The sequence below is a fragment of the Cnephaeus nilssonii genome (genome assembly GCF_951640355.1).
Source record: "Cnephaeus nilssonii genome assembly, chromosome: 6".
Taxonomy (NCBI): domain Eukaryota; kingdom Metazoa; phylum Chordata; class Mammalia; order Chiroptera; family Vespertilionidae; genus Cnephaeus; species Cnephaeus nilssonii.
The window spans coordinates 6,351,686-6,369,418 of NC_137077.1; the positions used below are offsets into that span (position 1 = coordinate 6,351,686).

The following is a 17,733-nucleotide window of genomic DNA, read 5'->3' on the forward strand; positions in this document are numbered from 1 at the left end:
AGGGAGGGTGACAGAGTGGGGCTGTTCTGGGGCAGGGCCCAGAACTTCTGCAGGGGGCACAGGCCCTGTGAGCTCCAGGGAAGGACTCGAACGCCTAGTAGAACAGTTGGCACATCTTCGGCTTTTTGACCCCTCGTTCTTGGGGTGCTGATGGAGCCACGGTCTAGAGCCACCCCCGGAACTGAGGCCGGCCAGCTGGGCCCGTCTGTTGTGCAGCTTTCCAGAGGCCCCGCACCTGCAGGCCTCTGAGGGCGGGAGTGGCAGTGCCAGGTGCCGCCGGCCACGGCTGCTGACGCGGGCCCGGACCCTGTCTCCGCAGATGGCCCGCATGCTGCTGAAACGAGGCTGCGATGTGAACAACACCAGCTCCGCGGGCAACACGGCTCTGCACGTGTCAGTGATGCGCAACCGCTTCGACTGCGCCATGGTGCTGCTGACGTACGGGGCCAACGCCAACGCCCGCGGGGAGCACGGCAACACGCCGCTGCACCTGGCCATGGCGGTGAGCCTGCGCCCGGGCACCCTCGCTCCCGCGCTCCCAACCTGACGCCTGGCTCTGCGGGGAGGGTGCCGCTCTGGCTGCTGACTGGGGCCTCTGTCAGCCCCGTGTGCTCGCCTGGGAACTGTAGGTGCAGCCCCACCTCAGAGCTGTCGAGAGGGGTGAATGGGAGCACTTGGTGGCTCTGAGGACTGACTGTCTGAATGACACCCGGGACCTGGCGCGGAGTGAGTCCTCAGGAGTCAGTCCTCCGTTACTAGGGAGCCACATCTGTCTGCGTATGGTTCTCTTTTAAAATTTGTATTGACTTCAGAGCGGAGCGGAGAGTGAGAGAGAGAGAAATATCAATGATGAGAGAACCACTCATCGGCTGCCTCCTGCATGCCTCACACTGGGGATCGAGCCTGCAACCCCAGCATGTGCTCTGACTGGGAATCGAACCCTGACCTCCTGGTTGATAGGTCGATGCCCAACCGCTGAGCCGCGCCGGCCGGCTGTGTATTGTTCTTACATCCCGGGTGGACTCTAAGCTCCTGGGCGGCAGGCGGTTGGTGTTGGTCACGCTTGTTGGTTTCTTATAGAGCATAGTTCCTGCCCTTAAAGGCCGCGCAGTCTGGTTAGACGGCTACGGATGAGCATATTGCATGAGGGCAGGGAATGTTACTGTGTTGTAGACACATCTGTGTATGTGGTGTGTGTGTAACTGTAGCAACACCACATGCACAGAAGTCTGTTTCTAAGTCTCAGAGTGAGAGACTGGGAGGCTCTAAAAAAGTCGATTTAGGACAAATTCAAAGACATCCTGTTTTATACCAAAGGTCATGATTATAGAGCAGCGTTGCTCAAGAGGCTGAGGTTATAAATAAAACCCTGGGCATTTTTAGTCCTGAGTGGGCCCTTAGGATGATCCGGTTCAGCAGTCCTTGAACATCTTGGTCTATTTGGTCCTTTCATACTCTTAAAAATAATCGAGGATCCCAAAGATGTGGGGTTTTTTAATCCTCGCCCGAGGATATTTTTTTCCATTGATTTTTAGAGAGAGTGGAAAGGAGAGTGAGAGACAGAGAGAAACACTGATGTGAGAGAGACACATGGGTTGGTTGCCTCCCGCATGCCCCTGACCAGAGCTGGGAGCTTGCAATTGAGGTACCTGCCCTTGATCGGAATCGAACACGGGACCCTTCAGTCCGAAGGCCAATGCTCCCTTCACTGAGCCAAACCAGCTAGGGCCCAAAGATGTTCTCATATGAATTTTATCTGTCTATGGTTACCATCTTAGAAATTAAAAATAAGAAATTTTCAAAATACTCATTAATTCATTAAAAATAACCATAATTTACCATCACATACTAACATAAATGATATTTTTATGGGAGGAAAAACCCACAAAATATAATTGACTGAGAGGAGATGGCGCTGTCTTACATTTTTTGAATCTTTTTACTGCCTGGCTTCAGAGGAGACACGATTCTCGTATCCTCTGCCACGTTCGCCCTGTGGCGGTGTGTGGTGGGACACGCTGAAGAATGCGAAGAGAGCCTGGCCTCGCAGAGGCGTGTGGCTGGGAAGGACAGGCAGTCATCCTCACAGAGAACCGTGGATGCTCCCGACACGGCGCCCCAGGGGCAGCTTCCGACAGGCCGGCCGCGGGGGGCCCTCCGCAGCCGCCTCCCCGCACTTCACACACCAGGCCTGTTGCCGAGCTTATTCTTACCGGGAGCGCGTGGCAGGGAGGAGAGCCTCGATGACTCTTGGTCTGATGCCACTGCCTGGCTTAGTGCCAGGGCACCAGCACTTCACCTGCCATTGCTTTACACCATCGGTGCAAAGGCAGACATCTTGGTATTTTCATGAGAACAGTCTTAACCTCCACCTCCCAAACCCCCTAAAGGGCCTCCCGCATGCCCGGGCCCACAAACCTTACTCTGAGCACGGCTTCATGGCTTCCCGGGCTGCAGTTCCGGCAGCACCATCTTCACGTTTGGGGCCCGTTCATGGACCACTTTACAGTGATGGACTTGATCACTTCTTCGACTTGGTTTGCTTTTCCAGTCCCTGGAAGCTATTTGGAAGGAAATGTTGTATCACTGCCATCAGTGGTTAAGCCAGTGCCACAAGTGAAAGGTAACCAGAAGAGAACTCCGTAACTCGTGTTTAAAGCACACATATTTACCTGTGCCCCCCAAATCCTAATGGCACGTGAGCAGCTGTTGGGACAACTGCATTCTAGACACACCTCTTCACTCTCTAGACCAGGAAATCAGGCTCCAAGACGAGGGCGGTAATAAGACCAGAGCTTTGGCCTGGCAGCCAGCCTTCGGCTGCCCTGGGAAACCAAGCCATGCCCCACCCGCCCAGCCTCCAGATGGCCACTGCACAGCGCCGTGTGCAGCAGGCGGCACTGAAGGCTGCCATCAGGGAGGACACGTGCTTGGGTGCCCCTCGGCACTGGCATCCTGGCCCGGACCAGCAAGACAGCCTTCCCTTTCCTTGCTCACCCTCTCCTGCTCCTCCTGAAAGCACTCAGTAGCTAACCCTTCAGTGTCCCCATGGCTCCTGGGTTGGGGGTCATAGAGGCATTGCTTCCTGTGAGAAGGAGCGGTGGGGCTGGAGGCCAGTGAGGCACTTCCAGCTTCTGCCTGGGTTTTGAAGCCGTAGCCTGGGGATGCTAAGCCTGCTGTCAGGGCACCAGCCTTCAGATTGTAGACTTTGGAATTCCAGGTCAATGGGGCAGGAGGTCAAAGGTCCCAGTGTTGCCCTGGCCAGTTGCTCAGTGGTTAGAGCGTCAACCCGAAGACCAGAGGGACACGGGTTTGATTCCTGGTCAAGGGTACATACCTCGGTTGCAGGCTTGATTCCCGGCCCGAGTCAGGGCATGTATGGGAGGCAACCTATCAATGTGACTCTCTCCAATTGATTTTTTCTCTCTCTCTCTCTAAAAGTCAATGGAAAAATATCCTTGGGTGAGGATTTAAAGAAAAAGGGCCCAGTGTCTCTCCCGTGCCGAGGAGGGGCTCCCGAATTGAGCAGCGTGGGAGGCTGGGCTCCTTTTTCTTTTGTTTCCTTGAGCTGTTGGCTCTTTCCTCCAACCCCCGCTCCATCCCCAACAGAGAGGCAACGTGGAGATGATCAAGGCCCTCATTGTGTTTGGGGCAGAGGTGGACACCCCAAATGACTGTGGGGAGACTCCTACCCACATAGCCTCCAAGATCAGCAAAGGTATGTGCTCATCACCCGGTCCAGCTTTGGGCAGGGGTGGGGTGCGGGACTGGGGAGGAGGGAGGTCCAACTAGGGCCCAGCACCCCCGTTGCTCCCTGTGCAGGGTTTCTAGGAGGACCTGGGAGGCTGAGATGGGGCCCCGACCAGTAGATGGAGCCCACAAGGGGCTTGCCAAGCCAGTGTCCCCTCCTGTGCAGCCCCATCCCACCTCAGGGTGCCAGGGTTCAGGGGGTGGGACAGGCAGCAGCAGTCCTCTTCCTCAGTCTTCGAGAATTCTCTGATGGAACCACTACACATGTGCATGCGTGTCCTGTGCTCAGGCACCCTGCACGCATTACACTACGCAAATGTGTGCATGTCCTGTGCTCAGGCACCCTGCACGCATTACACTACACAAGTGTGTGCATGTCCCGTGCTCAAGCACGCTGCTTGCACCGCACGCTCGCTTGGTGAGCCTTGGCTTCAGGGCTGGAAAGAGCAGGTGCTCCTCACCAGCAGCCTGGAGCCCCCTCTGGAGGTGTCCAGGGGCTGTGGAGGTTGCCGTGGGTGTGTACCCACCAGTGTGTGTGCATGCGTGTATGCATGTGTGCACTGCCTCTTGTGGCATCCTTTCTAGTCATCCCATGCATTAGATGGGCGTAGATGCCGCTGGCTGGCTGGCCAGTCCCTTTCGAGCTCTGAAGGACTCTCCACTCAGCAGTTTTGAGAATTGCTGAATATGGAGGTGGGAGTTCTACTCTCTTGACTGGAGTCGAAGGGAAAAGGGGGAGTCCCCCAAATACTCAGGCAGGGCCACACCGACCTGCTCCTTCCATTTTCCACAGTCCACCCTGCACCTTCCCGGCCTCCGGAAGCTGCTTGGGATGTAACAGGCTAGAGTCCACATGCCTTGTCGGGGTGGGGTCGTCCCCCACGTACCCAGGCCTGGTAGGCGGGAGGGGGGGGGGCGTGCGTGGAAGGGAGGGCTCTCACCTGCATGATGACATCATTTCTGATCCTGTGCGATTCCCCCTCCCCACACTGTCCCCAGCTGGCACCAGGAAGGCAGTCTTAACTCTGCTGAGAATCATAGGGGCCGACCACCACTTCCCAGGGGCCCCCACGGAGCTGGGCTCCTCAGCAGCACAGCATTCCTTCTGCCCGGAGAGATCTCAGCCCCCACCGATCAGCTTAAACAACCTAGGTAGGCCCCTCCCCCTCCCCCTTCCCCCCACTATGCTCCCTCCTCTCCAGCGGGTTCCCAGGCTCTCAGATCAGAGCTCCTGAGAGAAGGGCCCCAGCATAGAAGCCAGCAGCTCACAGAGCCCAGAGGCCACGGGTCCCTGGCTAACGTCTCACAGTCCATTCTTCCTGCAGGGATGCCCTGGACACGAGTCTCAGGTCTGGGCATGCCTGGCACCCATGAGGTGGGTGCTTTCATGGCCTCTGCGTCCCCTGGGAGCTCAGGGCGGAGTGAGGAGTTCTGTTTGGGGTCCAGAGCCCCTGACCCTCGGGCTGCGCAGGGAGTGGCTGTGGGGCCTGAGGCCTGGATGCCCCCCGCTGGCCCTTTCAGTGACCCACAGGCTTCGATCATGAAAAGCAACCAGCATCTGCCCCCGGCCTCCCTGGTGCCTGTGGAGAGGCCCCCAGGAGCCTCTGGGTCTTCTGAGAGTAGCCCCCAGGGCCCTAGATGGTTTGGGAAGGGGGTCCCCTGAACAGGGCCGTCAGAAACCATCCTTGGTGAGCCGGCCTTTTTTTTTGCTGTTGGGGAAGCAGACCAGCAACTCCAGCCAGGAGAGCCCAGCCAAGCCTGGAGCTCAGTCAGTCCTCTGGTCCACTCTCCCCTCCCCCTGCACACCCCCCTCCAGAACCTGCTCCCACCTCCATCTCTCAATTCACAGGCAGGCAGTCACCCAAGCCAGGCTGGATGGTGGGCCTGGGCGCAGCGGCAGATGGGTAATGCCCTGGCCTAGAGGGGCCGAGCGCGCCATGTCCCGAGTTAGCTGTAGCCGAGTTCCCTCTTCTTCTCAGCTGCATGCTGACACGTGCACCCTGCTGCCCTCCCTGCCTGGCCCTCTGTCCCCCGCTCTCCTGGACAGTCTCCCGCTCATCCTGCCCACTCTGGCCACCTGCCCTGCTGCAGGGGGCCGCCGCCTGCTGGCTGCTTCCTGCTTTGCTGCTTCTAGACTCCATGCTCAGCGGTGTGGAGGGCCCGGATGGCCTGACACTGCGGGGCCAGGCACCTGGGGCCCAGCTGCTGGTCAGGAGGGCAGCTCAGGCACGGGGTGGGCACGGGGGACACAAGGACTGAGTGGACGGGCACATCCAAGTTGAGAGGCCGCTGAGGAAGTTTTCAGAGGGATCCGTCTGAAGAGTGGTTCGGGTCTCTCCCGCCATGCATGGAGTTAAATCCAGGGAACGTCCTTTTGGCTCTGACCGTGGACGGGTCACGTAGCCTGGGAGCCTGGTCTGCGAGTTGGGACAACGGTTCTGGTGATGGTGGGAGTCAGCAGCCCAGCCGGGTGTGTGAGGAAGCACGCTCTGGACTGCGAAGCACAGGACACACCCGGGGCGCCTGTGCCTCGCAGCCCTGCGGGGAGGACATCGAGCAGCATCCAGGCACCGGCCGGCAGGTTGGGGGCTCCCAGGGGCCTGCGGGCTTTGGCTGAGCTGTTTTCTGGGACACAGAGCCCTTCCCAGGGCAGCAGGCAGATGCTCCTGCTGGGGATGGTGGGGTGAGGGTACAGCTTTGCTCCTGGACCCATTGGGGGGAGGGCTGGCACCTGCCCGGCCTCTGCCCACCCAGCCCTCTGCCCTGCAGAGCTGCAGGACCTGGTGCACATCTCCCGGGCCCGGAAGCCCACCTTCATCCTGAGCTCCATGCGGGACGAGAAGCGGACGTGAGTGAGGAGGGAAAGGGGGGGCACATGTGCGCTTGGGGCTTGTGTCTAGTCTGCCCACGGTCCTGTGAGGCAGCTCGGTCCTCTCTAGTTCACAGCGAGGAGGCCGAGTGTTTAGAGAGCCTGGGTCTGCTCCTTCGCCAGTGGCCGTGCAGGCTCTGGGTCACATGATCGAGGGGCTGCAGTCCTGTCCCTTCCTTGAGACCTGTCACGGGTGTGGGGGCAGGTGCAGGTCCTCTCTGCAGAGACCAGGGCCTGCTTCCCTCAGATTGCACCCACTCCTTACCCTGCCTCCTGAGCACCTGCTGTGCACCCAGGCCCATTGCAGGAGGCGGGCCTGGGTGATGGGCACCAAGAGAAGAAGCCCTGCCATGCCCTGGATGACAGTCCCTAGGGCCCAGAATCAGTGCCCAGCAGCACATCAGGTCAGCAGGATGACATGGTTCCCAGCGGCTGCTCTCTCCACCCTCCCTTAGTAATAGAGCTGGCTTATTCTCTACCAGAGGCCCAGTGCAGGAAATTCGTGCTCTGGGGGTGGGGGTCCCTCAGCCCGGCCTGTGCCCTCTCACAGTCTGGGAGCCCGTGATCGATTGCCCCGCAGAGGGAGGCCGCACCCACCCACCACAGCACCACCGGCTAGGGAGCCTGGGCCTCCCTCTGTGGAGCGATCCATCACGGGGCTCTGTGATGGATCGCCCCCAAGAGGTACGCCCTACCCACCCAGCCGGGGCTCCACGATGGATCACCCCAAAGAGGTAGCCCGGCCCACCCAGCCAGGACTCTGTGATGGATCGCCCCTGCAGAGGGAGGCCCAGGCTACCTGCTGCAGCCCGCTGGTCGGTGGCCTGGGCCTGCCTCTGAAGGGCGATCATGGGTGAAGGCTGGGCCCCGACCAATTGCATCCCACCCGCCTTGGCTGGCCTGGCTGGCGCCAGTGGGTGTCATAGCGTGGTAGTCCAGATGGTCATTCCACTGTTTGGCCATTCTGTCAATTTTCACATTATCCTTTTATTATTATAGATTACTGTCAATGTTCCTGTTCTAGCAGCCTTCCTTGGGACCAGCAGTCTCCTAGGGATTAGCACCCTCGAGGGATTAGCAGCCTCCTAGGGACCATAATCCTCCTAGGGACCAGCACCCTCCTAGGGACCAGCACCCTCCTAGGGACCAGCAGCCTCCTAGGGACCAGCACCCTCCTAGGGACCAGCAGCCTCCTAGGGACCAGCACCCTCCTAGGGATTAGCAGCCTCCTAGGGACCAGCAGCCTCCTAGGGACCAGCAGCCTCCTAGGGACCAGCAGCCTCCTAGGGACCAGCACCCTCCTAGGGATTAGCAGCCTCCTAGGGACCAGCAGCCTCCTAGGGACCAGCAGCCTCCTAGGGATTAGCACCCTCCTAGGGATTAGCAGCCTCCTAGGGACCAGCAGCCTCCTAGGGACCAGCACCCTCCTAGGGACCAGCAGTCTCCTAGGGACCAGCACCCTCCTAGGGACCAGCAGCCTCCTAGGGACCAGCACCTTCCTAGGGACCAGCACCCTCCTAGGGACCAGCAGCCTCCTAGGGATTAGCAGCCTCCTAGGGACCAGCATCCTCCTAGGGATTAGCATCCTCCTAGGGACCAGCATCCTCCTAGGGACCAGCACCCTCCTAGGGACCAGCATTCTCCTAGGGATTAGCACCCTCCTAGGGACCAGCAGCCTCCTAGGGATTAGCAGCCTCCTAGGGACCAGCAGCCTCCTAGGGATTAGCAGCCTCCTAGGGACCAGCACCCTCCTAGGGATTAGCATCCTCCTAGGGACCAGCATCCTCCTAGGGACCAGCACCCTCCTAGGGACCAGCATCCTCCTAGGGATTAGCAGCCTCCTAGGGACCAGCATCCTCCTAGGGATTAGCAGCCTCCTAGGGACCAGCACCCTCCTAGGGACCAGCACCCTCCTAGGGACCAGCAGCCTCCTAGGGATTAGCACCCTCCTAGGGATTAGCAGCCTCCTAGGGACCAGCAGCCTCCTAGGGACCAGCACCCTCCTAGGGACCAGCAGTCTCCTAGGGACCAGCACCCTCCTAGGGACCAGCATCCTCCTAGGGATTAGCAGCCTCCTAGGGACCAGCAGCCTCCTAGGGATTAGCATCCTCCTAGGGACCAGCACCCTCCTAGGGATTAGCAGCCTCCTAGGGACCAGCATCCTCCTAGGGATTAGCACCCTCCTAGGGACCAGCACCCTCCTAGGGACCAGCACCCTTCTAGGGATTAGCAGCCTCCTAGGGCCCAGCAGCCTCCTAGGGACGTGTTAGTAACTGCAGAACCTGAGTCTCTGAGAGGTTAAGTGACTTTGTCAAGGTCACATGGAGCGAGTGTCAGAGCGGAGACAGGCCAGGTCTTCCTAGTCCGTGTGCTTCCTTCCGCTGCAGGCTCCCTCCTGGCCGTGCCCAGTGCCAGCCCCGGCAGGGCCAGGGAAAGCCCGTGAGCACACACAGCCCACTCCCAGGGCCAGGCGGCCGCACCGTGTGGTGTGCTGCTCCGCGCCTGAGGGTGCCTTCCCCTTGGCTGTCCTGCTGGTTCCTTTGGCCACCTTGTAATTCGTGGCCTGGGGGTGTGTCTGCCTATCAGAGTTCTGGTCCTTCCCTCCTGCTGTGCCCCCTGCAGCTTTCCTGGAGATGGGGCTGGGGTCTGGACCTGCTAACTCTGGCCGGCCTCGTCTTGACTGGTATCTCCTTCATGGAGCTGTCCGGGCTGTGGGGTACTGCCTGCCTGTAGGGAGCCCCCCAGAGCAGCGTTACCCCCCCTACCCTCCCCCGCCTCCGCCCAGGCAGGCAATGCCCTCGGCCTCCCTGACTGTGACCCCCTGCCTGGTCCAGTCGGAGCCCATACTCTCCAGATCTGAAGGCCCCAGGAGAGGACCCTTCTGCACCCGGGCATCAGGTGCAGTCAGGACCCCCTGTGGGCACCTTTTCAGGCGGGTCTGGGAGCCACACTCGGCCCCGCATCCTCAGGAGGGTCTCTTGCATGCTTGTCCCTTTGGTCAGGCCCTGGAGGCTCCCTGGCGACAGCGGCCTCCCCTGCCACCCACTGGGCTTGCTTCGGGGCTGGCCGCTGGCCCAGGAAAGGCCGCGGGGCCACACAGGCAGGCGCACAGGCCGCCTTCGCTCACCAGCTGTCTATTGTGGACACCTGCTGTGCGCACTGGAGCCCGCCCTGCCCTCAGAAGCCTCCAGTCCAGGGGGAGAAAGACGGTCAGCAATGAACAAGACGTGGTGCCGATGGGGGCGAAGTGCTCAGCACAAGGACGTGGCGGCACAGGCAGGCTGGGCCGGGCCCTGACGGCAGCGCAGGCCCCTCTCCGCAGTGACATGTAGCCGGAGCTGGGAGATGAGGAGGCAGGAGGGAGGAGGCCTCCCCCCGGGGCCGGGCCCGGCACGCAGGACTGGGGAGACATGTTAGGGCGTGCGGAGAGCGGCCACTCGGAGTCAGCAGACCTGGTCCAGATGGAGCCAGCATCTGTGACCACCCGTGCGTGTGCCTGAGCTCCATTCCTTCATTCCTTCAGTCCCGCACAGGCCACAGGGAGTGCCCGCCTGGAAAGGGATGGGGCATTTATGTGAGCTCGTGCTGGCAAAGCCCCTCCCAGGTCCTGGCACACACAGCCCTTTCTCCCGCTCCTCCCCTGCTGCTCCCACCTGGGCGGAGCGCCCTGACCCTCCTCTGCCCCCCGTTCCTGCCCAGCCCTCCCCGGCCTCGTTTAAGTCACAGGCTTGACTCAGGCAGGGGGGAGGGGGAGCCCAGGCCTGACAAAACCAAGCGGCTGTCCTCACGGAGCTCCTGTCCGGGGTGGGGACAGACCAGGTGCCCCAGCTGCCCCAGCTGCCCCTTACCCTCTGTTTTCTCTGTTGTACTTTTCACCTCCTGAAACACATATTTATTCCTTTTTTGACACCCCCCCCCACCCCCGAAAGCTTCAGAAGCCCCGAGCGTGGCCCGACTTGGTCTCACGTGCCCATCCTGTGGCCATCGGTGCCCTGGCTCACGGCTTGAGTGCGGGAGGTAAAGTGCTGGCGGTGATGAGCCCTCTTCTCTCCCACTGCCGTCCCCGCCGCAGCCACGACAACCTGCTCTGCCTGGACGGAGGGGGCGTGAAAGGCCTGGTCATCATCCAGCTCCTCATCGCCATCGAGAAGGCCTCGGGCGTCGCCACCAAGGACCTCTTTGACTGGGTGGCTGGGACCAGCACCGGAGGCATCCTGGCCCTGGCCATTCTGCACAGTGAGCGCTCCCTGCAGGGCGGGCCGGGCGGCTGGGGTCTGGACCTGCAAACTGGCCGGCCCCGTCTGGACTGGTATCTCCTTCACGGGGCTGTCCGGGCTGTGGGGTCCTGCTGCCTGTGGGGAGCCTCTCAGAGCAGCGTCCCCCCTCCAGGCAGGCAGTGCCCTCGGCCTCGGCCTCCCTGACTGTGCCCCCTGCCCGGTCCAGTCGGAGTCCGCACTCTCCAGATCTGAGCACCAGGAGAGGACCCTTCTGCACTGGGCATCAGGCCAGGCCTGTGCGAGGTGCTGGGGACATGGGCCCGAGTCAGACACACGCCCCACCGGGGAGCCCCAGTCTGATGGGTGTTCACCGAGGAAGGAGGCCACGGCCCGGCAGCCACGGTGTGAGGGACCTGGGCCAGGAGGTGGCCGGGAGCAGTGCCCCCGGGCTCTGGGAGAGGAGGGTCATCAGCTGGCACGTTGCCAGGTTTTGGCATCCCAACAGTTTACTGCCTGGGACTTCACATCGTGTTTGTGATGGTCACCGTAGCCATGTGAGGTTCCAACTGGGGAAACTGAGGTTACAACTGAGGACCAGAGAGGGTCAGGCCGGGCCTCCATCTGTGCGCCCCGCCCGCTGGCTCCTGGCTCCAGGTCCCACGTCCCTCTCTGCTCTTCAGTCCCTGCCTTCCACCCGAGAGCAGCCATCTCAGGGCCTGCCTCCACCGGGGACATCGGGTGGGGAGGGAGAAAGCCTAGCCTCTCCCCCAGGCAGGGGCTCTGCCCCCTTCAGAGGACACGGGCCCCTGTCCAGGGTCTTCAGACTCCTGGGGGCTGCGGAAGGGGTCACGGGCAGAACCCCCTCCACAGCCCCTGCTTGCCCACCCCGGCCGGTGAGGCATGTGGACACCTCACCTCACCTCCTGTGAGGTGCAGCCTGCCCTTTGACCCTGTCGTTGGAGGCTCTGAGGACAGGGCTGGTTCTTTTTTTTTTTTTTTTAATTTATTTTATTGATTTTTCACAGAGAGGAAGAGAGAGGGATAGAGAGCCAGAAACATCGATGATAGAGAGACATCGATCAGCTGCCTCCTGCACAACCCCTACTGGGGATGTGCCCGCAACCAAGGTACATGCCCTTGACCAGAATCGAACCTGGGACCTTTCCGTCCACAGGCCGACGCTCTATCCACTGAGCCAGACCGGTTTCGGCAGGGCTGGTTCTTATTTCCCGCGACACGCAGAGTAGATCCAGATTTAAAAGCTCATACACTTCCAGGGCCCTTCTTCCGGGGAAATAATGCGAAATTGTGAACAGGAAGTCAAGTGCAGAGCTTGGGCTGCTCAAGGGGACATCTGCCTGGGAGGGGGGTGCAGAGGAGGCCGGAGCCCGGCTTGGTCGGGCCTGGGCGGAGCTGCCCTCACCTGTGGCTGCCGCACCGCTGGCTTCCCCAGCGCCTGCGCTCAGGCGTGCCTCCCCCTCCGACCCGTGTGTTCCTAGGCAAGTCCATGGTCTACATGCGTGGCGTGTACTTCCGCATGAAGGACGAGGTATTCCGGGGCTCACGGCCCTACGAGTCGGGGCCCCTGGAGGAGTTCCTGAAGCGGGAGTTTGGCGAGCACACCAAGATGACAGACATCAAGAAGCCCAAGTGAGCTTGCGCAGCGGGCCTGGGCTGTGGCCGGCTGTGCTGGGCCAGAGGCTCCCTGCCCTGGTCTGATTCGGGGGTGGGGGTTGGGGGGACGGGCAGCTTCATCCCATGGAAATGAGGGGCTCCTGCATGTCCTAGGCTCAGAGGGCTCGGTTCTCCTCCCGCACACAGCCAGGACTTCTTTGCTGTGGGGAGGAGGGGAGTGGGAGTGGGGGGGGGGGGGTTCGGAGAGGTAATGGATGCACCTACTAGGTAGGAAGGCTCACCTGGTTGGGAGATAGGTGAGCTGAGAAAACAGCAGCCATGTGTAGGAGGTTCCAGAGGAGCCTGCAGCACCACTACTTCGTATTCTCCCCACCCCAGAGCAACTTAAAAACTCCTGCTGTATCTGATGTTGTGAATATCTAAATGGTCCTTGGCAGGAAAAGGCCCCCCCCTCCCCCCCGATCTAGGGCCACTCTAACTGAATTCTTGACGTGAGGACTTGAGGCCTCCCCAGGCGAGGCGCGGTCACAGATCTGGAGGAGGGCTGGCTTCTGCTTACTCCTTTCCGGGATCTTTTCTCCCTCCTCTGTCCAGCACCGCGCACCTCCGCCTGGCCTGCAGGGATGGCGGAAGGGGCAGGCTTATTTCTGGTTTACCTTATCCAAGAGTATAGCCCTTTGGGGTCCCAGCCTAATACAGGGAGGGTCTCTCCTTAGACCCCTAACCTTTGGTGGGCCCTGGACTTGGACTCTGTCCCTCTGGCCCAGGAGGCCCTCGGCCCTGAAGTGTAAGTGGACGGAGTTTGGTATCGGCCGCCAGGTCGAAGCTGGGCCTGCGCTCGCTGACCGCTCTGGGGTCTTGCTTTTCCTCGGGACTTACCCTGGCATTCCCTTTCTGTCTTGTCAGGTCTGTGCTTTTAAGTAGATTTTTAAAAAATATATCTTTCCCAGCTTTTAATTTCTTTTCCAGTGGAAAGATTGTTCAAATTGCCTTTCCACAGTATTCCCAGAAATGGAAGACTAGCATTTTTTCCTAGGCAGAGTTTTTGTTCCCTCCCTTTATACCTGGCTTTACAGTATGACAAATGCGTTTCTGTGTGACTCTGACCCCCTCCAAGGGTAACTCTGAGTGGCCGGAACAGCACTTCGCTCTCTCCCGCTGTTGCTGCTTCAAGGGGCTCACTTTTCACAACATGCGTTGCCCCGAGACGACAGCCGTGCCCGGAAGCCGGCGCTGTGACTGGAGGATTCCTTTAGGGCAGATTTCCTACGTGGCTTCCAGGCCAGAGCGCCAGGGCACTGACGAGAGTCTCCTGCATGTTAGTTTGCCGGGGGCTGTGCCGGTCTGCACTCCCCACGTATGTAAGGGTGCCTGGTCTCTCAGACAAGTAGGAATCTTCTTCAGCAGACTCTCATGGCAGATAGGACATGGAAGGGGGGCCACAGGGGACACGGGGAGGTCTCCTGAGCTGCGGCCCCCTGTCCCCAGTGCCGCTCATGGCCCTTCAGAGTTACCCTCCCACCAAGCAAATAGGTACATGGGTTTTGGGGGGATTTGTCGTTAAATAAGTGGTGGCATAACACACACTGTCCCGAGCCTGGTTCTTCTACTTGGCCACAAATCTCGGTGCTCGGTGCCCATCAGCTCCGAGAGCTGCTTGGTCCTTCTGCAGCGACACGGGCCCCACTGGGTGGGGACCGCGGCAGTGCCGGCCAGCACGTGGGCAGTTCCGTTGTTGCCAGTCTGGTGCTTGGACAAATGCTGCTGCCGTGAGCAGCCCCGGGCGCCCACCTCCACGCGTGCGAGAGAGAGGACGCGCTCCCAGGAGTGGGTTGCCGGCGGCAGGGGGTGAGGGTGGTGGGGGGCAGTCAGCGACTACAGCCGTCCTGTTCCTGTTCCTGCTCCTCTCCAGGGTGATGCTGACAGGGACGCTGTCGGACCGGCAGCCGGCTGAGCTCCACCTCTTCCGCAATTACGAGGCCCCGGAGTGTGCACGGGAGCCCCGCTGCAGCCAGAACATTAACCTCAAGCCTCCAACTCAGCCCTCAGGTTAGAACCACGTTGTCCGCATCTGTGGGAGGCGACTGACCTGCGAGGCCGTGGGGTGCGGGTGGAGCCGTAGGCTTGTCACTGGGCACCCTAGCCCACCCCCTCCCATCTGCTGCCCTGAGTCTTTATTGGCTGAGGACGGACAAAGTGGGGTGCTGTCAGGCCTCGGGCAGCTAGAGGAGGCCCCGGAGGTCCTCAGCTGCACCCCGCCTTCCACGGGGGAGGAGGGGCAGACAGCATGCCACACACACACATGCAGACATGCACACATATACACAGACACATGCATATACACGTGCACACATATACACAGGCGCACGCACACACATGCACACACACATGCACACACACACGCATACTGAGGTCTGAAGAGCTGGGCCACCCTCCTCCCCACCCTCAGAGCAGCTGGTGTGGCGGGCAGCCCGGAGCAGCGGGGCAGCCCCCACCTACTTCCGGCCGAGCGGGCGCTACCTGGATGGCGGGCTGCTGGCCAACAACCCCACGCTGGACGCCATGACCGAGATCCACGAGTACAACCAGGACATGATCCGCAAGGTGAGAGCCACCTCAGGTTAACAAGCTGCCCTGCCCCCACCCTGCTCAGCAGATCTGGGGTTACCTGTGCGGTCACTGCCTGCGCTCTCAGCGGCAGCTTTGTCTCACATGTGCCTGCGTGGCCGGTGTGTCTGCCCGAAGCACTGTGCCCAGAGCGGTTCCGAGCCCGGTCGGGACCCGTGGGGCAGCGGCCTCTGGGCTTGGGTCCTGGCTCTGCCCGCCCTCGCCTTCAGCCACTGAGTGGGTGGCTGGTCGTCGGGGCCTGGGGGTGGTCAGGAGGCGCCCTGTGCTCCGCCCTGTAAAGCGTTCAGGGCAGCGCCTGACCCGAGTGCGCATGGCCTGCTGGCTGTGGTCACCGCTCTGGTCAGCGCTAAGCTCTCACGCACCCTGGGTGGCGAGCCAGGGCTCTGCCTTCAGAGGGTGAGCGCCCTCTAGGGGCCAGGCCTGGCAGGGCAGGCTTCCTGGAGGGAGGAGGCTGTGGGGTGAGGAAGGTCCTGTGACATCCTCTAAGCCGCTCTGTGTGGAGTGACTCCCCGAGCAAAGGAGGCAGCCCAGGCGGTGCCCCTCCACAGGCGCCGCCCCTCCACAGGCGCCGCTCTGCCTCTGCCCCCCAGGGTCCCCTCCAGGCCTCACTCCCCTCGGAAGGTCCGCAGCCACCTCTGCCCCCCCAGGGCCCCCTCCGGGCCTCACTCCCCGCCTCTGCCCCCCCAGGGCCCCCTCTGGGCCTCACTCCCCGCCTCTGCCCCCCCAGGGCCCCCTCCGGGCCTCACTCCCCGAGGAAGGTCCGCAGCCGCCTCTGCGCCCCAGGGCCCCCTCCGGGCCTCACTCCCCGCAAAAGGTCCGCCTCCCGCCTGTGCCCCCAGGGCCCCCTCCGGGCCTCACTCCCCGCGAAAGGCCCGCCGGGGGAAGGTCTCCTCTGCCTACCCCGTCCTGTCCCCACCAGGGTCAGGGCCACAAGGTGAAGAAACTCTCCATCGTCGTCTCCCTGGGGACAGGGAAGTCCCCGCAGGTGCCCGTGACCTGTGTGGACGTCTTCCGTCCCAGCAACCCCTGGGAACTGGCGAAAACTGTTTTTGGGGCCAAGGAACTGGGCAAAATGGTGGTGGACTGTGTGAGTATGGGCCCCTCCCCAGGCCCACCTTCCAGGTCTCAGCCCCAGGACGGTGCCCTCCCCTCTTCTGTGCCACCCGCGTGTCAGGGGCTCTGTGGATCCTCGTTAGCCAGCGCAGGGAGGGGCCCCGGTTCCGTCTCAGTGCCAGAGGGGACCCTGTGACCACCTGGGCAGGGGTTCCAGCATCTTTAGCTGCAGTGCCTCCCTTCAGCGGCTGCAGGACGTCTGATGGCAAAGGCTTCAGGGGGGGGCGTGGAGGCTGTCCACTCAGCCCCGCCCACCCCATCACACTCCCTGACCCTCAGTGATGCTGCTGAGCCACCTGTGAGCCCCAGACCCTGCCCACACCAGGGGGTGGCTGAGCCAGACAAGGGGTCCGGGCGGGGCTGTGGGGGGGCTGGGTGCTCACGGAGGCTGCTTCTCCCCAGTGCACGGATCCAGACGGGCGGGCCGTGGACCGGGCCCGGGCCTGGTGCGAGATGGTCGGCATCCAGTACTTCAGGTGAGGGCCGGCCCTCAGCCCCAGCCCCAGCCCCACTCCCTGGCCTGGCCAGACGTGGTGGCCTTCCGCACCCCAGCCCTTGGCAGGGACATTGCTTTCCCCCACCCAGGCCAAGAGTCCTGGGGTGACCCCTCCTCCTTGACTTGGGCAGATTGAACCCCCAGCTGGGGGCAGACATCATGCTGGACGAGGTGAGCGACACCGTGCTGGTCAACGCGCTCTGGGAGACCGAGGTCTACATTCACGAGCACCAGGAGCAGTTCCAGAAGCTCATCCAGCTGCTGCTGTCCCCCTAGGCCCCGCCCCGCCGCCTCGCACTCCGACACTAAGGGCGCCCTCCTTTGCCCAGCCCTGGGCTCCTCGGGTCCTCTGGGGTGCAGCCGCCCATCTGCCTCTGCCCTCTTCCCTGGGGGTGGGGCTAGAGAAGCTACTGAAACCGGCCACCGGCCACCCCATCAGCAGGGGAGCCCACACTCGGGAGTGGGGTGCCCCATTCAACTTTGTACCTCGTACCCACCCAGCCACCTGCACCCTCGCTGCCCCACCTGTGAGCTGCCTCAGCTCCCAACGGTCGCTCCTGGACTTGTGATTCTCCCGACAGACAGTGATTTATGATGGGGCGGGGCGCCCCAAACTGTGAAATAAACGGTTTGATTCCGGTTGCCCTGTGTTGCGTGCACTGTGGTGTGAGTCCCCCCCCCACCAGCTCCCCGCAGCCTTGACCTTCTGCCTGACCCTCGTCTTCCTGTGCCCACTCCCCTGGCTGCTCTGTTTCCCGGCTCCCTGGGGCGGGGGGACCTCCTTTCCTCCAGGCCTCCCCACGTGTGGCTGGGGAGGGTGTTCTGAGGTGGCCCCAGGCCCACCTGCCCCAGTGGAGGCAGGCAAGAGAGAGACCCATTTTCCGGGAGCGGATGAGGTCCAGAGGGGGCGGGGCTCGGTGTCCCGCAGTGAGCGAGCAGGGCCAAGGCTTGCCCGGGTCTGTGCCACATTGGAGGGGGTGCTGTCCCCCCTCCAGCACACATGGCTGGACGGCCGCAGCAGACGT

The 17,733-nt window shown here is 61.8% G+C and overlaps 1 protein-coding gene across 4 annotated transcripts in view; it reads left to right on the forward strand.

Annotated features, from left to right (window-relative positions):
- PLA2G6 (phospholipase A2 group VI) overlaps positions 1-17,116 on the forward strand; it is a 44,500-nt gene extending 27,384 nt beyond the window's left edge. For 2 of the 4 annotated variants that reach the window (XM_079773863.1, XM_079773865.1), the window contains exons 7-17: positions 320-502; positions 3,610-3,718; positions 4,750-4,902; positions 6,520-6,598; positions 10,692-10,855; positions 12,336-12,486; positions 14,384-14,520; positions 14,921-15,075; positions 16,019-16,186; positions 16,615-16,688; positions 16,840-17,116. In XM_079773863.1, the coding sequence (XP_079629989.1) occupies positions 320-502; positions 3,610-3,718; positions 4,750-4,902; positions 6,520-6,598; positions 10,692-10,855; positions 12,336-12,486; positions 14,384-14,520; positions 14,921-15,075; positions 16,019-16,186; positions 16,615-16,688; positions 16,840-16,984 (1,518 nt within the window). In that variant the 3' untranslated portion in view covers positions 16,985-17,116. Of the gene's footprint in view, positions 1-319; positions 503-3,609; positions 3,719-4,749; positions 4,903-5,075; positions 5,126-5,599; positions 5,655-6,519; positions 6,599-10,691; positions 10,856-12,335; positions 12,487-14,383; positions 14,521-14,920; positions 15,076-16,018; positions 16,187-16,614; positions 16,689-16,839 lie in introns of all 4 variants that reach the window. The other 2 variants (XM_079773862.1, XM_079773864.1) reach the window with 2 other exon arrangements.
- Positions 17,117-17,733: the final 617 nt, after the last annotated feature.